Source organism: Gossypium hirsutum, chromosome D02 (assembly GCF_007990345.1).
Source record: "Gossypium hirsutum isolate 1008001.06 chromosome D02, Gossypium_hirsutum_v2.1, whole genome shotgun sequence".
Classification (NCBI taxonomy): Eukaryota; Viridiplantae; Streptophyta; class Magnoliopsida; order Malvales; family Malvaceae; genus Gossypium; species Gossypium hirsutum.
The window spans coordinates 22,542-44,772 of NC_053438.1; the positions used below are offsets into that span (position 1 = coordinate 22,542).

Genomic DNA, 22,231 nt, shown 5'->3' on the forward strand with positions numbered 1-22,231 from the left:
GACTACATTTATTTGTTTTATATATATTATACAATCAACTGTCAAGTATGCCCGTTCGCTCTAAGAAGTGGATTTTTAATCTAATTATACAATCAACAGTCCATTACCTTTATATATATTTAATAGATAACAAAAACCTGAACTTACTAACATTGTTAAAAAACTAATATTGTATCCCTGAAAAAAAACAAACTGAAAATATTAGTAAAAAGATGCATATATCTGAAACTAAAAACAGAGATTAAAAGAGATAACCAGGAAAGAGACATCTAAAATCAATCTCCCATGATGTATTGTTTCGAAAATTACAAAAAACAGAAACAACAAAAAAACAAAAAACGAAATTTGATTACCCAAAGCTAAAGAATTTGAGGAAAAAATTGAAAGGATATATAGAGAGAGAGAGAGACGGCGAATGAATGGGAGAACCATAGATTGAAGAGAACATAGGAAAGGAGGCTGAGAGAAGAAAAAACAACAGAGAAGGAAAATATTTGTCAAGAACAGGAGAAAGGAACGTAAGAAATAAGGGAAAAATAGGAGAGAATATGGGGTTAAGCTGGTCACGCCCAGTACAATTTCAGAATTTTTGCTTCTCATTTAAAGTAACTGACTTTTTTTACCGTTGATTAGATCTTAAATTAAAACTGCGGAATAAGAACGAAAATTACACCAGTAAACTTAAAAAATCTGAACCAGATTCAAATTATTTTACTAAGAAAAAAATAAAATGAATAGAAACAGTGATTTCTAAACCTGAAAACCAAAAACCATAAAATAAACCAAGAAATAAAAGTACAATAGCATAGTTCTTAAATTAAAAACAGAGAACGGAAAAGACAATGAAGCAAAGCATATTACATAAAACCAAATAAAGACATAAAAAAGCAACTATTGGATAGGTTATTCAGGCACTATTAGAAATAAAATTAATTTAATTTAATGGCGTTTTCCTGAAAAAAGTTGACTCTTATCTATCAAAATGAAAACAGTCAATAGTTTAATTCTTTTTGAAAAAATAAAAACAATAAAATAGAAATTTTGAAAAGGGCTGAATAGGGTTCTGCCCTTAAAAAAGATATATACAATCTAAACGAATTCTGCTAAACGGAAGTTTAAAATAAATAAATAAATAAAGCTTTTTACCATTAGGTTTCATTTATCTGTAACTATAAACCTATTTACACTAACCGAATTAAACTGACAATAAAAATAAAAATAAATATTTGTATATGACAAATTATTTTTAGTGTATTCATATTTAATTACGTTTTTACTGCAATTTAATTTCTTCATCGTTGGAAAAATAAAAAGAATGAATGGAAAATGAAACATTAGAAAAAGAACTCTTTACTGGTCAGTAGTCAATTTTATTAGAGAAGTATATATCTGAAACTAAAAACAGAGATGAAAGAAAAAGACAAATTTTAAGTACATATTCATACCTGAAATCAATCTCGTTGAAGCAGGACCAACCATTTTTCATATCCTAAAAACCCACCTACTTTCCCTTTCCTTTGCTTCGAATGATAAATAAATATATCTGAAACAAAAAAACAGAGATGAACAGGCAAAGACAAAGGATTTATAAAGAACAAAACAAAAAAAACCATAAAAGAAAACCCACTGAAAAACAAGTAATAAAGAATAGATCTGAAACTAAAACGAAATGAAATAGCAAAGACAGACAGAGAAAAAGTGATGATTCATACCTGAAATCAGTCACCGATGAAGCAGGGAATTACAAAAAATCACAAAAACCAGAAACGGCAAAGAAAATCTAGTGTAGCGTCTTTTCGTGTTTTTTTTTTTTGGCATTCGGTGACCCAAAACTAAAAAAAATGAGAGGAAGAAATTCAAAACAGACAGAGAGAGATGGAGTCGGCGAATAAATGGGGTGCTATGGATAGAAGAGATAGATTTGAGGATCCAAATTTCGAATAATGAGAAGGAAGCTGGCCTTTGATCGGAGGTAAGACGCCGGAAGGTGTTGATGCCGCGGAAGTGCCTAGGGTTTGTTACGAAATGACAAGAAAAGAAGGGAGAGACAATAAAGAAAATGAAAGAGAAGATGAACAGAGATCAAAGAATGTAAAAACAACAGAGAATAAAAGGGGAAATAAATAAAGGAAAATAAATTTAAAGAGAACTTAAATTTCCAATGATGGAGAAGGAAGGGAATTTGAATAGGCTGAAGAAAACGGGCAGCTTTTCTCCTGCCCGTCACTGCCCAAAAAGAATAGATTTTCTAAATTCCCATGTGACAACGGTAACATTTATAATAATTAATACCTTCTTTAAAATACTTTATTTTTTGGGAAATTATCAAATTAAAGACAAAGAAAATAAAGAGACGTTAGGAAAAAAAAGGTGGGGGAATCGAAGATAATAAATGGGAAATAAATATAAAAAATGTTTTCGTTCCCAATTACCAGACAAAGAAGTAAAAGAAACGTTAGAAAAAAATAAATAAATATGAAATATGTTTTTATTTATTAAATATGAAACGTTAGAATAATGGGCTGTATGAAAAATTGGGTATGGTGATGGTCCATGCTAGGGCCTCATCAGTCAAATCAAATCATACAAATAGACTGATTATTATTCCCTAATTCCCTCCAAAAATTCCAAATGGGCTTGTGGGAATGACAGATTATATATTATAATAGGTATATAGATTAGAGATACATTAGAAAATACGCATATTGATGCCAACTGGGGTTTAGTAATCCCATTAAAATTTAAAATACCAAATTATAGGGAAATTTTTATAAAATACAAGCACTAACGTCAAAATAAATAAAAAAATTCTACGGATCCCAAAGAAAAACAGAGTAACAGACTACAAATTTCAGGCTGAACAGGCCGATTCACTCTGAATTTTTTAACGGCCGGAGGAAATTGGCAACGTACTACCACAAAACAAACAAGAAGTACATTATTAAGCATCATTATCTCATTATCTCAAAACGCAACTCTGGTCGCACAAAATCAGCATCGGGGGTCCCCGGAATGTCAACCGTCGGCCTCAATTGAGCACAGACTTCAATGGCACCATGCACTGGTCTGACAAGAAGTTGCTGAGAATATCATGGGAGTGCCCTTGTCGACAGCCACAAAAGCCTGTTGGGTTAGGATGTAATCAAACCGTAGGGCCCATTTCCTGGATCCCAATCGTGCTGTGGTAGAGCAGTTATCAACCATGAAGGAAACTCCACGAGCATGCATAAATGGATTTAATGAATCCACTGCCTCTATCACACTCTCGTTGATGATCTCAGAGTACGAGCGTCCTTTCTTAATATCTCGATCTGAAATTATTCAAACCGGTACAAAAGATCATCAGACAGGTGTAACAGCCTTAGTCTATATCAAAGGCAAGCATCCTACCTGAGCCATCATCAAGGCCACATAGACACCGGCAGTAAAAGGATACAATGCCCCTAAATCACCAGATGGGCGTGCCTTTTGGACTCGCTCACCAAATTTCCTCATGCGTGTCTGATCAATTTTTCCCATTGGAAAAGCAGGGAGACCATCCTTCTCCTGTAAAACAATGCCAAACAATGAATGAATCTTAGTGGTCCAAAGTGCAAAGAAGGCTGTAACTATATAACGATAAATATGTGCAACCTTAAAGTCCAGATAATGAGAAACTTGAACCCATTACAAGTTGAAGTATCAACAGCAGATTAAAGAAAATACTTACATAAAACCATTGCCCAGCCAATACAACACTGCAGATTTCACTTCCACTGGCTACATCTTCATAGCACTCATACAGTATATCCATGCACGGGTATAAGATGCGCTATAGGCAGTCTCAAATTCCCTTTTTCCCTCTTCGGACATGGAGTTGTATACAGCCAACATGCACTGTTAAAGGACAGAAATATAATACAGTGAATAAATACAAACACTTAACAGGTCTGAGTGCACCAACAGGAGTAGAGCAAAACAGAAAATAAGCAGATAAGGATGAGGAAATATAAGAGGTTTGAGAAATCGGACACAATGGGCAACCTGTGTTGAGATGGTCTTTGATATAATTCCTGTAATGCATTCAACAGTGTTTTTGTAAGCAAGATCCTCGCTCATTCCATTTTCAGTGTATCTTCTAAACAAAGACTCCACAATTCCCTGAACAGCACCAAGAAGAATGCCTAGAAATAATCATCAAAGCACAATAATTTAAGGAGAAAAAGGAAAGAAAAAGCATTCGAAATTGATTGCAGAAGTGCATGGAAAATTACTTACCCCGCTCCCCAAAGATGTCACTCTTGTATTCCTGCTCTAAAGTATTAGCAAAGGTGAAAGGTGATCCAAGGGCGACCGACCACCGAACACATAGCAAAACAGCAATTTCTAAACATCAAAACACCGAACTCAAAAATTAAAAACATAAAAAAAACTGACCACTTTTTACGGATAGTTAATTAATTTCCGGAAAATGTCATCCTATTGCCGGCAATAAGAAAGCTCGGAACAAATTATACTTCTATCTAACTATTATCCAGACAAAAAAAAAAAGCAACTACTGAAGAAGCTATTCAGGCACTATATGACAGGAACAAAGTCGGAGCAGAATAAGAACGGAAATTAACTACAGCAGGCCAGTTAAAAATCTGTACCGGATAAAAAATTCTTAACAACTAAACAGAAAAATCCAAAGCATGATGTCCAAATAACATAAAAGCAGGTTCAGATTACGAATAATGCAACGGTAACATTTATGGTAATTAAAACCTTCTTTAAATCACTACTACTGTTTTGGACAAATTAACAGAGAGAAGTAAAAAACCTTAAAATTTTAAATTATATTAAATTTTTTTAAACTTATTTAATTTTAAAACAATTGCTTCAAAATTAAACAGTTATGTTCAAAATTATTTTACTAATCTTTTTAAAATTAAATACTATCAAAAGAAAACTGGACATAAAAACAGCTCAAACGCATTCCAAAACAACCCAACCCAAAACACTAAAAAAATGAAAACAAAACCAAATCCGTGGCCCGAGTAAAAAGATGGATCACAAACCAGTATGCAAAAAGAGAACACAGATTTAGAGACTTTCACAATAGAAGCAACTTACTGTGCATTTGCAAATAGGGTCAGACAGCCTCCAAGCGGGATAAAAGCCCAAAAGGCCATAAACTAAGGAGGGCACAGGCCCAAACGCCAAAACAGAAGCCCTAAAAGAGAAACCGAAACAGTATTTAGCGAAGAAAAAAAGAAAAGGAAATATAAAGTAGACGGAAACAAACAAATTGAAGAAAAAAAAAAGAACATATAGTACAAGATAAAGAACCAAAAAGTACCACACCGAGATCCATAATTTCAACGGAACGTAACAGTGAATCTTTGAATAAGAAAACAGGAAACCCTGGCAAAAGTCCACTAAAAAGATTAGTAGAAAGAAGCATATATTTGAAACTAAAAACAGAGATGAAAAGGAAAGAAACAAAGTTAAATGCATATTCATCCATGAAATGAATCTCCAATGAATTAGGGGATTTCAAAAATCACAAATAACAGAAACGACAAACAAAACTTAGGGTTTCTCTACGTAATGTACAGTATTTGTGTGTGTGAAGAAAGAAAGGACAAGAAAGGAGGCTGGGAGAAAGAAAACAGGACAGAAGGAAAATATTTGAAAAGAATGGAAAAAACAGTAGTTAAGAAAGTAGAATGGAACGTTTAGGGTTTAGGTAGATAATAGATAAAACCTTTTCTATCCCAATAGCGGACTGGATATTTTTGTGATCAAATAAAAATCAAACGGCGAAACTGAGTTGAAACAACTGACTAACAAACATTAGAATTCATCCAGTTTGATAGTTTGGAGCGAAAAAGGCAGTCAGAGGACCATATGAGTGCACCAACACTCGGTACATGTGACACGCACGCACCTTATATGGGTATGTTTGACTTTTTTTGGTAAGTTTTTCTCTATATTAACCCAACTCTTCATTTTGCCTAAATAACTATCGTGTCTGAATTCATCTCCAACACATGCTCAGACATGGGCATCGAGATATAGTCCTCCAAAAGTCCTCCAAATACATGCGATCCTAGAAAAAACTGAAAATACTCAGGTCAGATTCCTACCTACGTCCAATACTTACACCGAAATTCGAATAACATAACCTTTCATGTATTTGGAGGGTCATATGCTATACCCACGTCCGGGAATGTGTTGAACATGGATACTTTAGGAAAAATGAAAATTAAAGCAACACAGGATGATAGTTTTTAATTTGCTTTATTCAGTTTGGTCAATTCCACAGGCTGCTAGACTAGTCACCATATTCTGCAGAAAGCGTTATCAGCATAACCCTATTGTCAAACGAATTCCCAGATAAGCAGAACCATGTTTAACCTTGAATGTGCATTTAACAGAATTTTAACAATTTATACGAAGACACAATTGCTTAAACAATTTCAGTAGAAATGAAGTATGTGGTCTTAGTTGAACTTTAGGCATTATATCCATAAAATAAATATGGGTATCACGTTAAACTGGCATCTAAAATCCCCATTTATCTCAAGTTTTAGGGCATTAAAGAATGAATTTAAGCCATGGGAGAGTGCATAACAACATAAAGAATTAACAAGGAATCTGCAGAATTCAACTTTAGTTTCACAAAAATTGCCATCACCTCATAATCAACTCCGTGTATGCCAAGCTGATCCTTATGAATGAAAATACTATTAATTTAATAGCTTTGGGGCTTGAAGATATCCGCTTTTGAATTCCACTGCAAGGTAGTCCAAAAATATTTTAAAAGCAGCATTTAGAATCAAATAGTTTCCCTTCACAATAAGTTTAACTAGAGATCTGTCATAGCAGTATAATTAGCATTTAATTTGGATAATTTAAACATGAAGATCAATCCAACATACAGAATGAGAAAGAGAACATTTATCACAAAAGAAAGTTATTTTGATTCATCGGAGTAATTAAAATCTTTAATCAACTAATCATGCATGGCTCAACCATCTAGAATTAATCTAAAATTAAAATGTGTAACTCTCGTATCTAAAAAATGAACATCAATACTAGGGGTAAAAACCAGATACATGTGCCCATAAGTCACTTGGATTCGGCTACAAGTAAAACTCAAATCAATTCAGTCATTGTCAAGTTGAACTCAAGTTTGACAGCCTTACTCGGATTTGGCCAAGAGAAGGTAAAAAAAAACTCAAATAAATTCAAGTGAAAAGCATGTATCAAAAACTAAAAAACAGAGATGTTCCCATAAAAAAAAACATAGTAAGGGGGATTGCATAAATCATAAAAAACAGAAACAGAGGAGAAAACTTAGGACTTGTACCTCGCAAAAGTACACAGGAAACAAACAAAAAGAACAAACAGATCAAGATCAATAGATTTGAAACACGGAACGAAACAGTGATGTCTAAACCTGAAAACCAAAAACCATAAAATAGAAATGAAAAGGCAAAAGACAAAAACAAAAACAAAGACAAAGGCAAAGAAATGAAAACGCAAACCCAAGTAAAGATTCATACCTGAAATCAGTCTCCGATAAAGCAACCAAAAAGAAACAGACAGACCCATATCGATAGATTTCAAACACAGAGCGAAACAGTGAATTGTAAACCTGAAAACCAAAATCCCCATTTATGTTTTATTTTTTTCTTTACATTTTATTAACTGCTTACGAAAACTCTCTTAAACTCACTTTCATACCAAAGCACATACATAGATCCTTTCCTTTGATCCAATTAAGGAACTTAGCAAGAAAAGATAGTACCAGCATAACATGTTTACTTTTCAATTGATCTCAAACACATTATTCCCCAATATCCTGTATTTATAAAAGTAGATTTCTAGCTAGTTACTTGGAGTCAGGTGCGAGCCTTATATACGGATATGTATCCAATGTACGTGTGTTCAATTTTTTTAAGCTTTTCCATTCATTTGGAATGTTTTTGTAGGGACATATCCCTGTATGCAAGTCTGTCTAAGAGTCAGACGCGTGTAATACAAGAAAAAATAAGAGCAGGGGCAACAGAGATTACCGATATATAACTATTATTTCTCTTTTTAAGAATTTATTCACATTGCTTAGGAGAAATCACATGTTCTATCAGGGGTAGCATGGAAGAAAGAGAATAGTTTCAGTTGAATATTATAATAGAAAGACCTACAGCTGTCTTACATTATAATAAGGTTGTCGACCAGTAACGCAAGGTGATGTTTCTATTAAACCATATCCATTCTGCACTTCCAGACCAATTGTCTGCACATACGAGCCATCATAAAATAAGAGATAAATTGACTAGTAACCTTTTCATTTGAAAACTAAAAACATATTAGCATCCAACCCCATAAAACTTTTCAATATGCGTTGGCAAACTTCCACCTCGGCTTTTGGCAGTCTAGAGGACGATAGAAAATAATCAATAAAACCCAGAACAGAAATACTAGAAATGCTGAACAAAGAAAAATAAAAGGAACATTCCAACAAGGATCTTTGCACATAAAAGGGAAAATAATAATATGGGTTCCTCTTCTTTTTCTCCTTTGTAAGGTTTCTTATTTTTCAATTGCATTACACTACGTTATATGACACAGGTGTGAGTGTCAAATACGGGTATGTAAGCAACACTGATATGTTTAATTTTGCGTATGCTTTTCCATATATTTGAAGGCTCGACTAATATCCCCAAGCAATGTCCAGTGATATGTCAAACACAAGTGTCACACCCAAGTACTTCAAGAAAAGAAAAACGAAAGAGTTGGCGAAACATAGACAATACATGCAGGTTTTATTGATTGATAAATAGAGTTCACTCTGAAGCTGGAAGAAAAATTTTCAATAACAAGTTTATGTAGCTAATATATCAAACCTTTTGTATCCCAATGGCAGAGCCGATCTCTTTGTAGACAAACTTTGTTGGTAAGACATGCAATGGCCACAATATTGTAGCAATAGTTTTAGACCATAAGTAGTCGAACATGGATACAATATGTGAAGGTTCCTCCGAATTTCTTGTTAGGCATAGTCCCTATTGATCAAATAAAAATCAAAGGGCAAAACTGAGTTGAAACATCTGACTAACAAACATTAGAATTCATCCAGTTTGATGGTTTGCAGTGAAAAAAACAGTCAGAGGACCATATGAGTGCACCAACACTCAGTACATGTTACTTGGACTCAAGCGGGTGTGAGTAGAGGCATGCATCTTATATCGGTATGTTTGACTTTTTTTTTGGTAAGTTTTTCACTATATTTTAACCCAACTCTTCATTTTGCCTAAATAACTACTGTGTCCGAATTCATCTCCAACACATGCTCGGACATGGGCATCGAGATATGGTCCTCCAAGAGTCCTCCAAATACATGCAATCCTAGAAAAAACTGAAAATACTCAAGTCAGATGCCTATGTCCAACACTTACACCCACTCCGAGTAACATAACCATTTCATGTATTTGGAGGGTCATATGCTATACCCACGGCCGGGAATGTGTTGAACACGGCTACTTCAAGAAAAATGAAAATTAAAGAAACACATGATGATTGTTTTTAATTTACTTTATTCAGTTTGGTCGATTCCACAGACTGCTAGACTAGTCACCATATTATGCAGAAAGCGTTATCAGCATAACCCTATTGTCAAACGAATTCCCTGATAAGTAGAACCATGTTTAACCCGTACATTTAACAGAATTTTAACAATTTATACACACAATTGCTTAAACAATTTCGCTAGAAATGAAGTTATGTGGTCTTAGTTGAACTTGAAGCATTATATCCATAAAAGAAATATGGGTATCAGGTTAAACTGGCACCTAATCCCCATTTATCTCAAGTTTTAGGGCATTAAAGAATGAATTTAAGACATGGGAGAGTGCATATGAACATTAAAATTGAAAAGAAAAGATATTGGGATAAGAACATTACCGTGCAATACGATGAAGGGAATAGCGTGTCTATTTGGGATAAGAATCAATGTAATAGAGAATATGAATAATAAAGTAGTTGACTGCAAAAGAGAGGCCATTGCTGGTAAAATCTTGCAGAGCCAGAGTTTCTTTCTTTCCCAAAGCATCCAACAAGAACAACCACAAAGGCATCCATAGATTTGAAAAGACGAACCGAAACAATATTTCCTACGGCTGAAAACCCAAAATCTATGGATGAAGCAAGTGATTTCCATATCAAAAAAAAACGATTGAGAAGGAAGAGATGAAAACGGATGAGAGGGGAAAATTTTGAAGAGAAAGAGATGGTGAAGAAATGGGAAAGTGAAGGAGAGAGGATTTGAAAAGACTGATGAAAACGGTAATAAAGTGATTTAGGTTTCAAATTTCCATTTAATACACTCATTTTTAATATTCTCAGAATATATTTAATTTTAAAATAATACTATTTACTATATCAAATATATAAAGAGTTAAAAAAGATAGTCAAAATCTAATAAATTAGTGATGTTAAGTCTGGTGACTAACAAAGAGAAGCCTAAAATTTGAGACATTTGGGCATTTCAAACTAATAAAAAGAGGAGTTTTAATTTGATTTATTTCTCCACTAATGCTTAATATGATTTAAATACTATTTTTTATTTGTTCAATAAATATAATTTTTTAATAATATTTAAAAATATTGAACGATAAAGACAAAAAAGAATGTAGAAAAACTTACTTTTTAAAAAAACTAAGATTATTTATTTAAAAATAATGTATTGTTTTAATTAAAAAGAAAAAAATGTAAAAGTTAATAATAAAAGAAGAAAAAATTTAAACAATGATAAAAAAAATGCATGTATAAGGAACAAAGAAACGAAAAGCGTTTCTTAAGATATTTTAAAAAGTGAATTACTTAATTGAAATGATGATGTTGAATTGGAAAGGTATAGTTTATAAAAGACAATTTTATCCATGGTATAAAATTATTATGTAAAAACTTAAAATTAATTTCTTAATATTATAAAACTATATTATTTAATATATTATTCATATTAAATGTTATATTATTGTAATTTACATACATTTAAATAAAATATTTGTTAATATAAAATATGCATTAATTAAAACAAATATATACATTAATTATACCAAATGTATAAAATATACATTAGTTATAACAAATATATATTATTATTTGGGGAGCAATGTTAATGTACAATTGGGTTTCATTTACTGTCATCTTTGTCATTTGTATCTCTTCAAACATATTGGCCATCTTAGTAGTGAGCAACGAGCGAACTTATTGATCAAGTTAAGTCGATCTTGGATATCCCAAAACAGGGATAAGCTCGAACGGGGATATCCTAAACTGGAATACCATTGAGCCGGGATACCCTAAGAGCGGGATATCCTAAGGACGGGATATCCCTATCCGGGATAAGCATGACAAGTACCCCGGTCCAAACGTTAAAATAAGCCCGAACCGGTCACTAAAATAGCCGAACCGAATAATGTAAAACCTGGAACAGGACTATTCCTGAACCGGCCTGTTCCGAACTAAACTATAGCTCAACCGGCCTATACCCGAATAGGCTTTTTCCCTAACCGGTTTATAAGAATAGGAGCCTAAAATAAGCTGAACCAGAGCATAAAATCTCTCAACCGGAAGGGAAAAATCCCGAACCAGATGAAAAAAGGTCTCAAACCCTTCACAAAAAACCCACACAACAGAATCCAATCCAGCCCAGCAGAACTGAAACTAAAACAACCAGACGAGACTGTCCCCACACAACACTAAAAAAGAAACCCTTCACCGAGGCCTAAAAAACAAACCCACTATAATTCAGTAATTGACAGACTTCTTTTACTGCTGGTTACATTCGGTGCATGGGTTTAAAGTTTCCATCACTGTCATCTTTTACTCTAATGTAGCCTGCCAAATATAAAAAAAATTAAAGAAATTCAAATATATATGTAATTCATAAAAAATTTTAAAAAAAATTAAAAGAATACATGTGAATGCCGAAAGAATCGCGAGCACCAACACCAAAACCATAGCCACCAAAAGTACCCTCAATCGGGGATTTCAAAAAACACACAAAATAGAAACGAAAGAGAAAACTTAGAATTTATCTACCTCACGAAAGTAGAAGAGAAACAAACAGAAACCCCAACAGTATTTTGCGAAGGAAAAATAACAAATATAAAGCAAGATAGATATAATATGAGCAAAGCGGAACAGACAATTCAAAAACAAAAAACATATAGTACCAAGATAAATAAACTACAAAAAACCGCACAGATCCATAATTTCAACAGAACGAAACAGTTATTCTTTGAATCTGAAAACCGAAAACGCTGACAAATATCCAATGAGAATGTTAGTAAAAAGAAGCATATATCAGAAACTAAAAAGAGATGAAATAAAAAGACAGTCTAAGTACATATTCATACCTGAAATTATAAATATACATTTTATTGTTTACTAATATTATTTCCATTATTTAGTTATTAATATCTACAAAAAAGAAAAAGAGAATGTTTACAGAATTATAAATTATAAATATACATTTGTCTGGGGTTGAAAGGGAGAAATCTTTATTTTAGAAACACTGATTGGCCAAAGAATTTTTTTGGTGCGGGAAGTAATATTGTTCAAAATAGAGAGAAAAAAGGGTGGAGAGAAAGTTTATCAGAGAAGAAAATAGTTTGATCTTCAAAAAGATTCTCAGTAACTCACCGCCACCAAACCAATACTCTCACTTAACACCGTCGCTGACTACCATTTTCACTCTGGTGCTCAAATACCCACATCACCCGCAACTCCCCATTACCCATCAAACACTCACTGTCTTGCTCATGCTTTTTGTAGCTTTTTTGTAACGCTATCCTTGTAAGTACAAATTAGAATTAAGATGGAACTCCCTCCATAACATAAACTGACTACTTTATTGCAAATTATAAAAGAGCAAAATTATACAAATATATATATGGGCAAAAGAATTTTAAATGAGTTGGATACTTTAGTTCAACATCAAAAAGTTCACAAAATAAAACAAGACTAGGACAAAATTTATGGGCAAAAGTAGAGATTCTAAACAGACCTGTTAATATTGTACACGACACAAGAAAAATAGCTAAAATACAATATTACACAAGCACAAAAGCATATCAAAATCAATATAACACCAATTATTTTAAAATGTCAAAACTTATAATAAATACATGACACCTTAAACATGATTATGACATTTAAAACAAATGAACAAGGCTTGGATACACAAATTGCAAATTCTAACACTAAATTATTTCATCGGACATCTTTGAGCCTTATGTTGTTTTCATTACACACACCTTACAAGTGTTTTAGTGATTGCAATAAGTTGATGGATTGAAATAAGTTGCTGGTGAGCTTTTAAATTCTAGATCGATGACATACTTTCTGTTCATTGGGAAGGTCATCTATTTTGACTCAAGGAAGGAGGGGTACATGCAATTTAACTCTAAAGACAATTTCTTCCAACAAGGATGAATAATGGATATTGCTTTAAGGTTTTATTAGGGTTTTCCATTGTACGGATATATTTAGAAGCTCGTTTATCTCATGGATTTATGGACTATACCTATCAATACTAGCATATCAAGTTTTAAGGTTTTCCTCAGCATTGATGTTCTTTTAGTTCCCCACCTTCTTATAACCACTAATACTCTCTTAGTCTCTACCACCAGAATTTCTTGATACAATTTCCATTTAACTTCACTCCCATTGTCCTTCTCTTTCTTTTCCTTATACAGCATCAAGAGTGAGCAAAACACAAAAGGCAAATCAAATTAACAAAACTTGAGCAGCATTCTTTTAACAATACTCCATACTTTTTTTCCAAATTAATACCCAGCCACAATTGTAGTTTCCTCTATGATAGAGGGCATAAATGTTTACTGCTCAGTTAGTCGTGAGGACAAAATAACTTGTACCTTAGACAAACCAGTTAGGCCATCCTTTGATTTTGGAATAATTAAATGTGCGTAGGAGCCTGGGGAGCTATGTCCCTAAAAGCTAAAACCTAAAAACAAGAAAAGAAGAATATATTACAAAAATTATTCTGCTAGGCAAAAACAAGAAAAAAATTTCTATACTTACAGGATTGACGGCGATTTTCCACACTTTGGAGCTGATGCGACGGCGCATTTGACGATCACCAAACCCGAAACTTGCTCTGATTGAACCGTTCGTTCTTGGTTTGCATTGCAATATGCATCTACAGGAGGAGAAAAATTAGGTATCTATCTCACGAAAGAACACAAGAAACAAACAAAAAGAACAAACAGAATGAGATCCTTAGATTTGAAACACGGAAAGAAACAGAATGGAACTAGTGTCATGTTATTTGGAAAAGGAACTATAATGACAAAAATATAAATGATAAGCCGAAATCTAAGCGTGACTCAGGCCCAGAAAAACCTTACCCCAAAATTATTCTGCTAAGCAAAAACAAGAAAAGGTTTTCTACACTTACACGATTGATGGTGATTTTCTACACTTTGGCAGACGATGCGACGGCGCGTTTAACGCTCACCAAACCCGAAACTCGCTCTTATTGAATCGTTCGTTCTTGGTTTGCATCGCAGTATGCATATACAGGAAGAGATCAATAAAACAACCAAAAAGAAACAGACAGACCGACATCGATTGATTTCAAACACAGAGCGAAAACAGGGGATTTCAATATCACCCAAAAAAAAAACGAAACGGCAGACAAAATCTTTGGGTTTCTCGCTCTCACGAAAAAGAATGAGAGGAAATATTGAAATGAGACCGAGAGAGAGATAATGGGAAGGAAGCGGGATCTGAAAAGTCTGAAGAAAACGGGTAGCGTTCTCCTACCCGTCACTGCCCAAAAAGAATAGATTTCTAATTCCCCATGTGGCAACGGTAACATTTATGATAATTAATACCTTATTTAAATTTCTAATTTTTTGGGGGAAAATTAAAGACAAAGAACGTAAAGAGACATAGGGAAAAGGAGGGGGGAATAGGAGATAATAAATGAGAAATAAATATATACCATCTAAATGTGTTCTGCTAAACGAAAGTTTAAAAAAATAAAAAATAAAAAGCTTTTACCATTAGGTTTCATTTATTATCCCTTTTCTTTTTTAAAACAGCTTTTTTTCATTTTTTTTATTTACTTTATCCTCACATCTGCTATACTAACACTAATACAATATGTTGTTATAGACTCACATATTGACTAATAAGTAATTTGTTACTATAAACCTACTTACACTTACTGAATTAGACTGACAATAAAAATAAAAGTAAATATTTATATATGACAAATTATTTCTAGTGTATTCATATTTAATTACACTTTCACTGCAATTTAATTTCGTCATCGTTGGAAAAAAAAATAAGAGAATAAATGGGAAATCAAACATTAGAAATAAACTGTTTACTGGTCATTTATTGTTTAGTAGTCAATTTTATTAGAGAATCGTTAAGTTATTTAATGTATATTTAATGTACAGCAAAAGATTTTACTTTCTATAAGTTCTCTCCTTCACCGCAACCAAACAAAATATTAAAAACTTTTTTTCTCAGAAAGAAACACTGAAAATGCTGAATCTATGGACTTTTATCTCCCTCTGCTTTCTCCATCTCTCATCCTTCATTGTAAGCTAATCTATTGTCTTCTTCTTCTTCTTCTTCTTATTCTTTATAAAAATATTATGATACATATTAAATTGGATCAAACCTAATTTATCATTTAGAATGGTTAAAATATATAATTAATTATTAAAATATATCTAATAATAAATTTAATCTTCAATATTTACATTTTTTTAAATTGGGTCTTATTTATTTTCTAAGGAGAGAAAAATAGGAAAAAAAGTTTAAAAATGGAAAATGAGAAGACAATAAAAGCGAAAGAAACTTGAAAATGTTTTCATTTGTAATCTTTTTGAAAAAACCAATAAAAGAAAGTGTCATTTTCTCTCTTCATTCATTATTTTTTCATGTGTGTCACTTTTTTAGATACATATCTTTTTTATTTTGATTCTTTTCTTTTCTTTTTTGTTTCAGTTTTTCCAGGCCTTTGTTTTCCTTTGGGACTGTATCGTTTTTGGGTCTTTATTTTAGTCCGGTTGGTTTCATGTGTTTTTGCATTTTAATAATAGCCTAGTACTTTTCTTAAAAAAAAAAAAAACTAAACCAACCCCGGGATATCCTTGGAATGGGATATCCCCGAACCGGACACTCTGGAATTGGATATCCCGGATCGGCATAACCCAAGAATAGTATATCCCTCCTTGGAATAAGATCGACAGGTTGTCCGGTCCATACATACAAAAAATCTGAACCGGACACTAAAACAACTGAACCGGGACGGAATATGAAGGGGATATCCACAGAATAGCTTATACTGCATAGGAATAGGTCGGAGATATTCGGAGAACGGAATAAGAACGAAAATCAAATGCAACAGCACACTTAAAAAAAATCTGTACTGAATTCAAGCTAAGCCCAACAACCCCAGCCCCAACAATCTTCTGCTGAAAAACAGAAAATTCAAAAACAAAAAACATGATAAACAAACAAAAAATACCGCACAGATCCATAATTTCAACTGAACGAAACAGTGATTCTTTGAATCTGAAAACCAAAAACCCTGACAAATACCCAATAAGAATATTAGTAAAAAGAAGCATATATCTAAAACTAAAAACAGAGATACAAAGTTTAAGTATATATTCATACCTGATATCAATCTCCGATGAAGTAGGACCAACCATTTTTCACTCTCCTCAAAACCCTCCTACTTTCCCTTTTGCTTTGCTTCGAGCGAAAAATAAATATATCTTCAACAAAAAAACAGAGATGAGCAGGCAAAGAAAAAGGATTCATAAAGAAGAAAACAAAAAATCATAAAACCCACTGAAATATAAGTAATAAAGAATAGATCTGAAACTAAAACAAAATGAAAAGACAGACAAAGTAGAAGTGATGATTCATACCTGAAATCAGTCACCGATGAAGTAGGCCCACGAACAGTTGCTACATAAGTTTGGCTAAAAAAATAAAAAGGATTATTGTAAAATCTTTACCAGAAGTGATAGCTTTAAAGCTTTCGGCCAATGGAAGCAAAATTCAAAGCTAAATAAATTTTTTTTCAGTGCAACAGTGAGTACCGATATTTCTTTGTTACGAAAGAAATAAAATAATAAGGATTTTTCATTAAGGCAGCAATAAACAGCAAACATCACATACATCAACTTCAAAACATCATACCAGACAACCCCCTAGCTGCTAATCCACACACCCTCGACAGCTTCAATACAGTTACATTCAATATCTTTACCTGATTCAAACCACCTAATCAAGCTTTATTACATACAATATCTCTACCTGATTCAGCTCACCTAATCAAGCTTTATACATTAGGTCTAATTTTAGTTGTGCATCTGCAGACATATTTCTGATTTTGCTAATGCCAACAACATTTTCATTTGTTCAATTTGGAATTGATGTTCCAAAGTTTCAGCTAGCATTCCTGAAAGCTACTTAAACTCTAATCTATCAATGAGTGGCCTTCACCAGTTTTCATCATCAAAATTATCTAAAATTTTAAACGTGGTCCACTTAACTTCTCTTGGAAGTGCTAACCTCTTTCCATTAACAATTATGAAGCCAATTGCATTCTTTCTAACTCTTACTTGAACATGAAAAATCCTGCTATCTTCTTTTTTTGTTAAGACAACTTTCACTAATAACTGACAACACTCACAAAAGCAAACAAAGGACAAAGACATTTCAGAACCAATATGTAGAATTAAAACATCAGTAGCACAAGTCAACCAAAACTCGAACACCAAGTAAGAACAGACAGCGCCAGGACACGGAAATACCAATGATCGCACAGATAACTCAATAAAACAGAACAAATATCACCATAAAGCCAAGAAAATACTTCCCTTCAAATGCCAGCCTTACCTAATACATTTGCTATCTCATTTCCCTGAAAAAATTTGACCAGCTGACTGATCCAATTAATGAACCCAATAATTTCAAGGCATATGGCCACTTCCACGTTCATTCCTTAGAATCCATCCTCTTAAATACAATCAGCATCCCTCAAAATTCCAACAAATTCTCATCTATTACCCTTAGCAAGACCGCTAGTGAAAATAAATTAAACAAAAATAAAAAACACAGCCCTTTATATAGACAGCTCTTAAGACAAACAAAAGAACCTCTACTCTCTCATTCTAACTTAGAATGTGGCACCCCACAAGTCTCCATACATTACTTTAGGCCAATAGCGGGCTACTTGTCAAAATGCACAAGGACGACGTATCTTCTCCAACTTATAAGGGCAGGAGGTGTTTGCATTTCTATCCATTTTAAGATAAAAGTGGAAAAGGTCAAAAGTAGTGCCTTTTGAATTGTTAAAAGCCAGACCAAGTTCCAGGTCACGACCAGAATTTGGTCAAGGGAAATTTGTTTTAAGAAACAAATAGAAAAAATATATATAAAATAAGCATCACCTGTTGCAAGAATCAAGCCATAGTTCAAGAAGGAAAAAAAAGGCCTGATTTCTAAAAGATCTTTCCAGCGTACAAATAAGCAGTGACAGAATCCGCAGAATTTAAAATCAGAAGTAAAAAGAAAAAAATCAGCACCTTATCATCTTCATACACCACGGTAGCTGGGATTTCCTTGTTGATGATTTTGTCAAATCTGAAAAAAAAAAAACAAGTAAATGAGAAGGAATGATCCCGGTAATTCACATCGAAGTGAAAAGGGAAGGAACATTTACTGTCGAGAATTATTCTAAAAAAAAGATTTCTTTTTTTTTTTCTAAAAGAAGAAATTGGCACCAATGGACACCATTTAGATCTAATAACACAAGCAATACAATCAAACATTACAAGCTTCTCAACCAACTATCATCCTTACAACAATTCATATCATTCTATTTAATTTATGGTCATATCATTTCTTAGCAACTCAAACCACGTCCACAACATCGCAAATATTCCAATTGCATATTTAGCCAACCTACATTTATAACATTCAAGCAACTTAAATTGCATCACTACAATGACTTATTTTACATCAAGAATTCAACTTATGTTTGTGATCATTTGGACAGTGTAAACAAATATTCGGACAGCTTACAATGACAACATAACTTGTTGTAAAATAACATCAAGTGCAATTTTGTTTTCTAACTTATTTTCACCTGCAACTAATTTTAAACTCATTTGTACACCACAATTTGCAGCACTTAAACACTTCAATTTACATCATTTGAGCACCTCAATTTACAGCAATTAAACACTTCAATTTACAGCATTTAAACACCTCAACTTACAACACTTTAACATCCCAATTAACAACGTTTATACACCTCAATTACAGCGATAAACATCTCAATTTCCAACAACTAAACAATTCAATTTGCAGTACTTAAAACACTTCAATTTACAACATTTAAAACACTTCAATTTGCAGCACGTTAACACTTCAATTCACAGCATTTAAATTCTTCAATTTGCAACACTTGAATAGGGCTTTAAAAGTACAAAAAGAGCAGCAACAGCATCTACTTTGCTTGAGCAACAGGAAATTTTTGCACTAATTGTACAACAACTAAATCTGAAATAAACGAGTTTAACCAGTGCAAAAAGCATCGAAATAATAAAGGAGTTTAAAGAAAACTCACCATTAGCAACACTCAATTTGTATTTCTAAAAAAAATGTCATTCAGCAAATAAAACTCAATTTATTCATTAACAGCACATCATCAATATCAATCCCAGAGTTATACATTTTAACCACGGCACCCAAGCATTGTAAATTACAGCTATAACTCCACTCAATTTATTGTTTTAAGATACCACAATTTCATTATTAAGGCCGTTTAAATTACAACAATTAATCCACTTCAGAAAATGTTTTAAGACAACATGAATACTTACAGCATGAATACTTGCATTTTAATCACGATACAGCAGTAGGACATCTTAATTATAACCATGACATCTTCTAATTGCAGCTTAAGACCTTAATATTTAATCAATTCCAGCCGCAGGTTATCTTAATTTCGTTACAATAGGTCATATTCGGACAGCATGCATGGAGTTTGCATGCCACATAGTTCACTCAACAACTAACAATCATCAAGACTTTTCCCTCAATTTTCATCACACTTACCAGCATCAGAGTACAACCAATGATTCAAGAAATAACTTAAACTCACACCATAACCAAACAGCAGGATTTTTTCTTTATTTACAACTATTTCTTCAAATTTCCAACATGATTTATTTGCTCCTAACCGAAAATCAACAGCAGCTAATTGACAGTTTAATCATAAAATTCAGACGACTTAATTGAAGGCACCAACTAGTTAATTCGGCTTGACAATTACCTAAACGAGTAAGTGTGTGAGTAACTTTCAAGGGAAACTTACCGAATTCTTCCCCAAATTTATGTTAAGAGCACAAACTTTCTCCTCGCCTTTACCAATTTGACCGTCTCCCACCTCTCAAGCTTCTTAATATGAAGAAACAACTATTTAATATGCCAAATCCATGGCCTCTCCCTCCATGCAAGTGACCTCCCTTTTTGTTTCATCCATTCGGACCAGCAAAAGAAAAGAAAAGTACAGACAAAGAAAAATATATTATAGAAGAAAACATGAAGTTTTCCCCTTCCTTTCACCACCGATTTCCCTTCTCACGGTCAAGGAAAAGAAATTTTAAAGAATTTCCTTCTCCCATTTTCTCCCCTTGAGTTTCGGCGTTTTTGGAGAAGATGGAGAGAAAAAGGAAAAAATATATATATTAAAGACATATTTAAGTCATAAACGGCGACTATAGACGTAACTATTTATATAATGGTTTATTTCTTAGATAAATCCCTTAGTTATATTTTAGCTTTTAATTTAATAACAATCACACTTTTACTACCTAGGCGATTTAGTCCCTGTACTTAAATTGTGCATTAAATAAACGAAATTATCTAACCGAAATTCAATTCACCTACAACCTAACTCCGTAAATATTTAATAATAATATTTACGACATCAATTTACAAAAACCAAGTATCAAAACTGAATTTTCCGTAAATGTAAATTGAAACTAAACTACAAAGTAATCATCATACTATTCATATCGAGCTTATTCCAGTCCTCTCTGTTGAAGGAGTGAAAAATCATAAAACATTCCTTCTTTCGCGAACCAACACAGAAGAATCAAAGAAAAAAAAAACAACCATCCTTGGATCTTTCTATTATCAATTAGACAAACAGAAACCATATAATGGAATAAAATATGCATCATAAATGAGTCTTACGCAAGGTTCCACAAAACCGAGATAATTTTGAGACTATGACGCATGACAGCAACAAAATGTCGATCGAAGAATACATCTACCTGAACAGACTTCTGAAATCTACCTAGAATTCAAGCTCAACCTAAGCAGTTTCTAAAATCATATTTCATAACTATCTTTGAAACCAAAATTTCATAACAATGCACTCACTAATGAAACTAATAAAGATCTGTAAGCCGACACAATTAGAGACAATGGAGTATCACGGCAACAAAATGTAGATCTATGAAGACATCAACTCAAGATAACCCAGAATTCAAGTTCAACCTAAGCAGTTACTATATCATATTTCATCACAATGCACTTTTGCAAACGATAAACATTAAGGCTTACCTAGCTGAGGCAGCGCTCTGTTCATGGAAATCAAAGGTATACACATGTCCCGTTGGAGCCACTACTAGTCTCGGATTCAAGAACCAAACAACCAGGAACTACTTCCAAGTACATAATCACAAAGCTAATATCCGCAATTTAAAGAATCTGAGTCCTATGACTTAGAACCAAAGTCCATAACTCCGGTGTCAGAGCCAATAGGTAAACGAATCCACCTTTGTTGCTGAAAATTATGGAACCAAATGGCTTCCCTATCCAATTTGAATGTTTAAATACACCGACACGATTTTGAAGAACCAAGTTCTCGCACACTTTAACAGCTTTCATAGTATCATGCCTCTCATTTACAATAATCAAATCTCCATCTCTAATGCAGCGATTGAACGATATCTTCATTGAGGAATCCATAAGCAATATCCTTAAAAAACGAAAAACACATTCAATTGAATTCACAGATGATGTTGGACTAATATGCAATTTTTGTACCAAAATTTACTCCACAAAACGAAAATATTTACCACATATCCAAAGTTCCATTAAAAATAAACTATCACCTAGA

At 33.1% G+C, this 22,231-nt stretch overlaps 1 protein-coding gene, 2 long non-coding RNA genes and 1 pseudogene across 3 annotated transcripts; all 4 read right to left on the bottom strand.

The window, feature by feature from the left end:
* Positions 1–1,334: 1,334 nt before the first annotated feature.
* LOC107904103 (uncharacterized) lies at positions 1,335–2,247 on the bottom strand. Its single transcript, XR_001686120.2, has 2 exons — positions 1,713–2,247; positions 1,335–1,543 (listed from the first exon to the last, which is right to left on the bottom strand). It is a non-coding gene; the product is annotated as an uncharacterized lncRNA (long non-coding RNA).
* A 458-nt stretch (positions 2,248–2,705) lies between these two features.
* Positions 2,706–10,364, bottom strand: LOC107904065 (ketol-acid reductoisomerase, chloroplastic-like; annotated as a pseudogene).
* A 742-nt stretch (positions 10,365–11,106) lies between these two features.
* LOC107904098 (uncharacterized) lies at positions 11,107–14,987 on the bottom strand. The gene is made up of 4 exons (XR_001686119.2): positions 14,456–14,987; positions 14,080–14,197; positions 13,914–14,002; positions 11,107–11,871 (listed from the first exon to the last, which is right to left on the bottom strand). It is a non-coding gene; the product is annotated as an uncharacterized lncRNA (long non-coding RNA).
* Positions 14,988–16,756: 1,769 nt separating this feature from the next.
* Positions 16,757–22,080, bottom strand: LOC107904091 (tRNA (adenine(58)-N(1))-methyltransferase catalytic subunit TRMT61A-like). The gene is made up of 6 exons (XM_041089377.1): positions 21,841–22,080; positions 21,673–21,770; positions 18,621–18,678; positions 17,605–17,711; positions 16,956–17,009; positions 16,757–16,799 (listed from the first exon to the last, which is right to left on the bottom strand). The coding sequence occupies exons 1-6, from the start codon at positions 22,078–22,080 to the stop codon at positions 16,757–16,759; spliced, it is 600 nt and encodes a 199-aa protein (XP_040945311.1).
* Between the last annotated feature and the right edge of the window lie 151 nt (positions 22,081–22,231).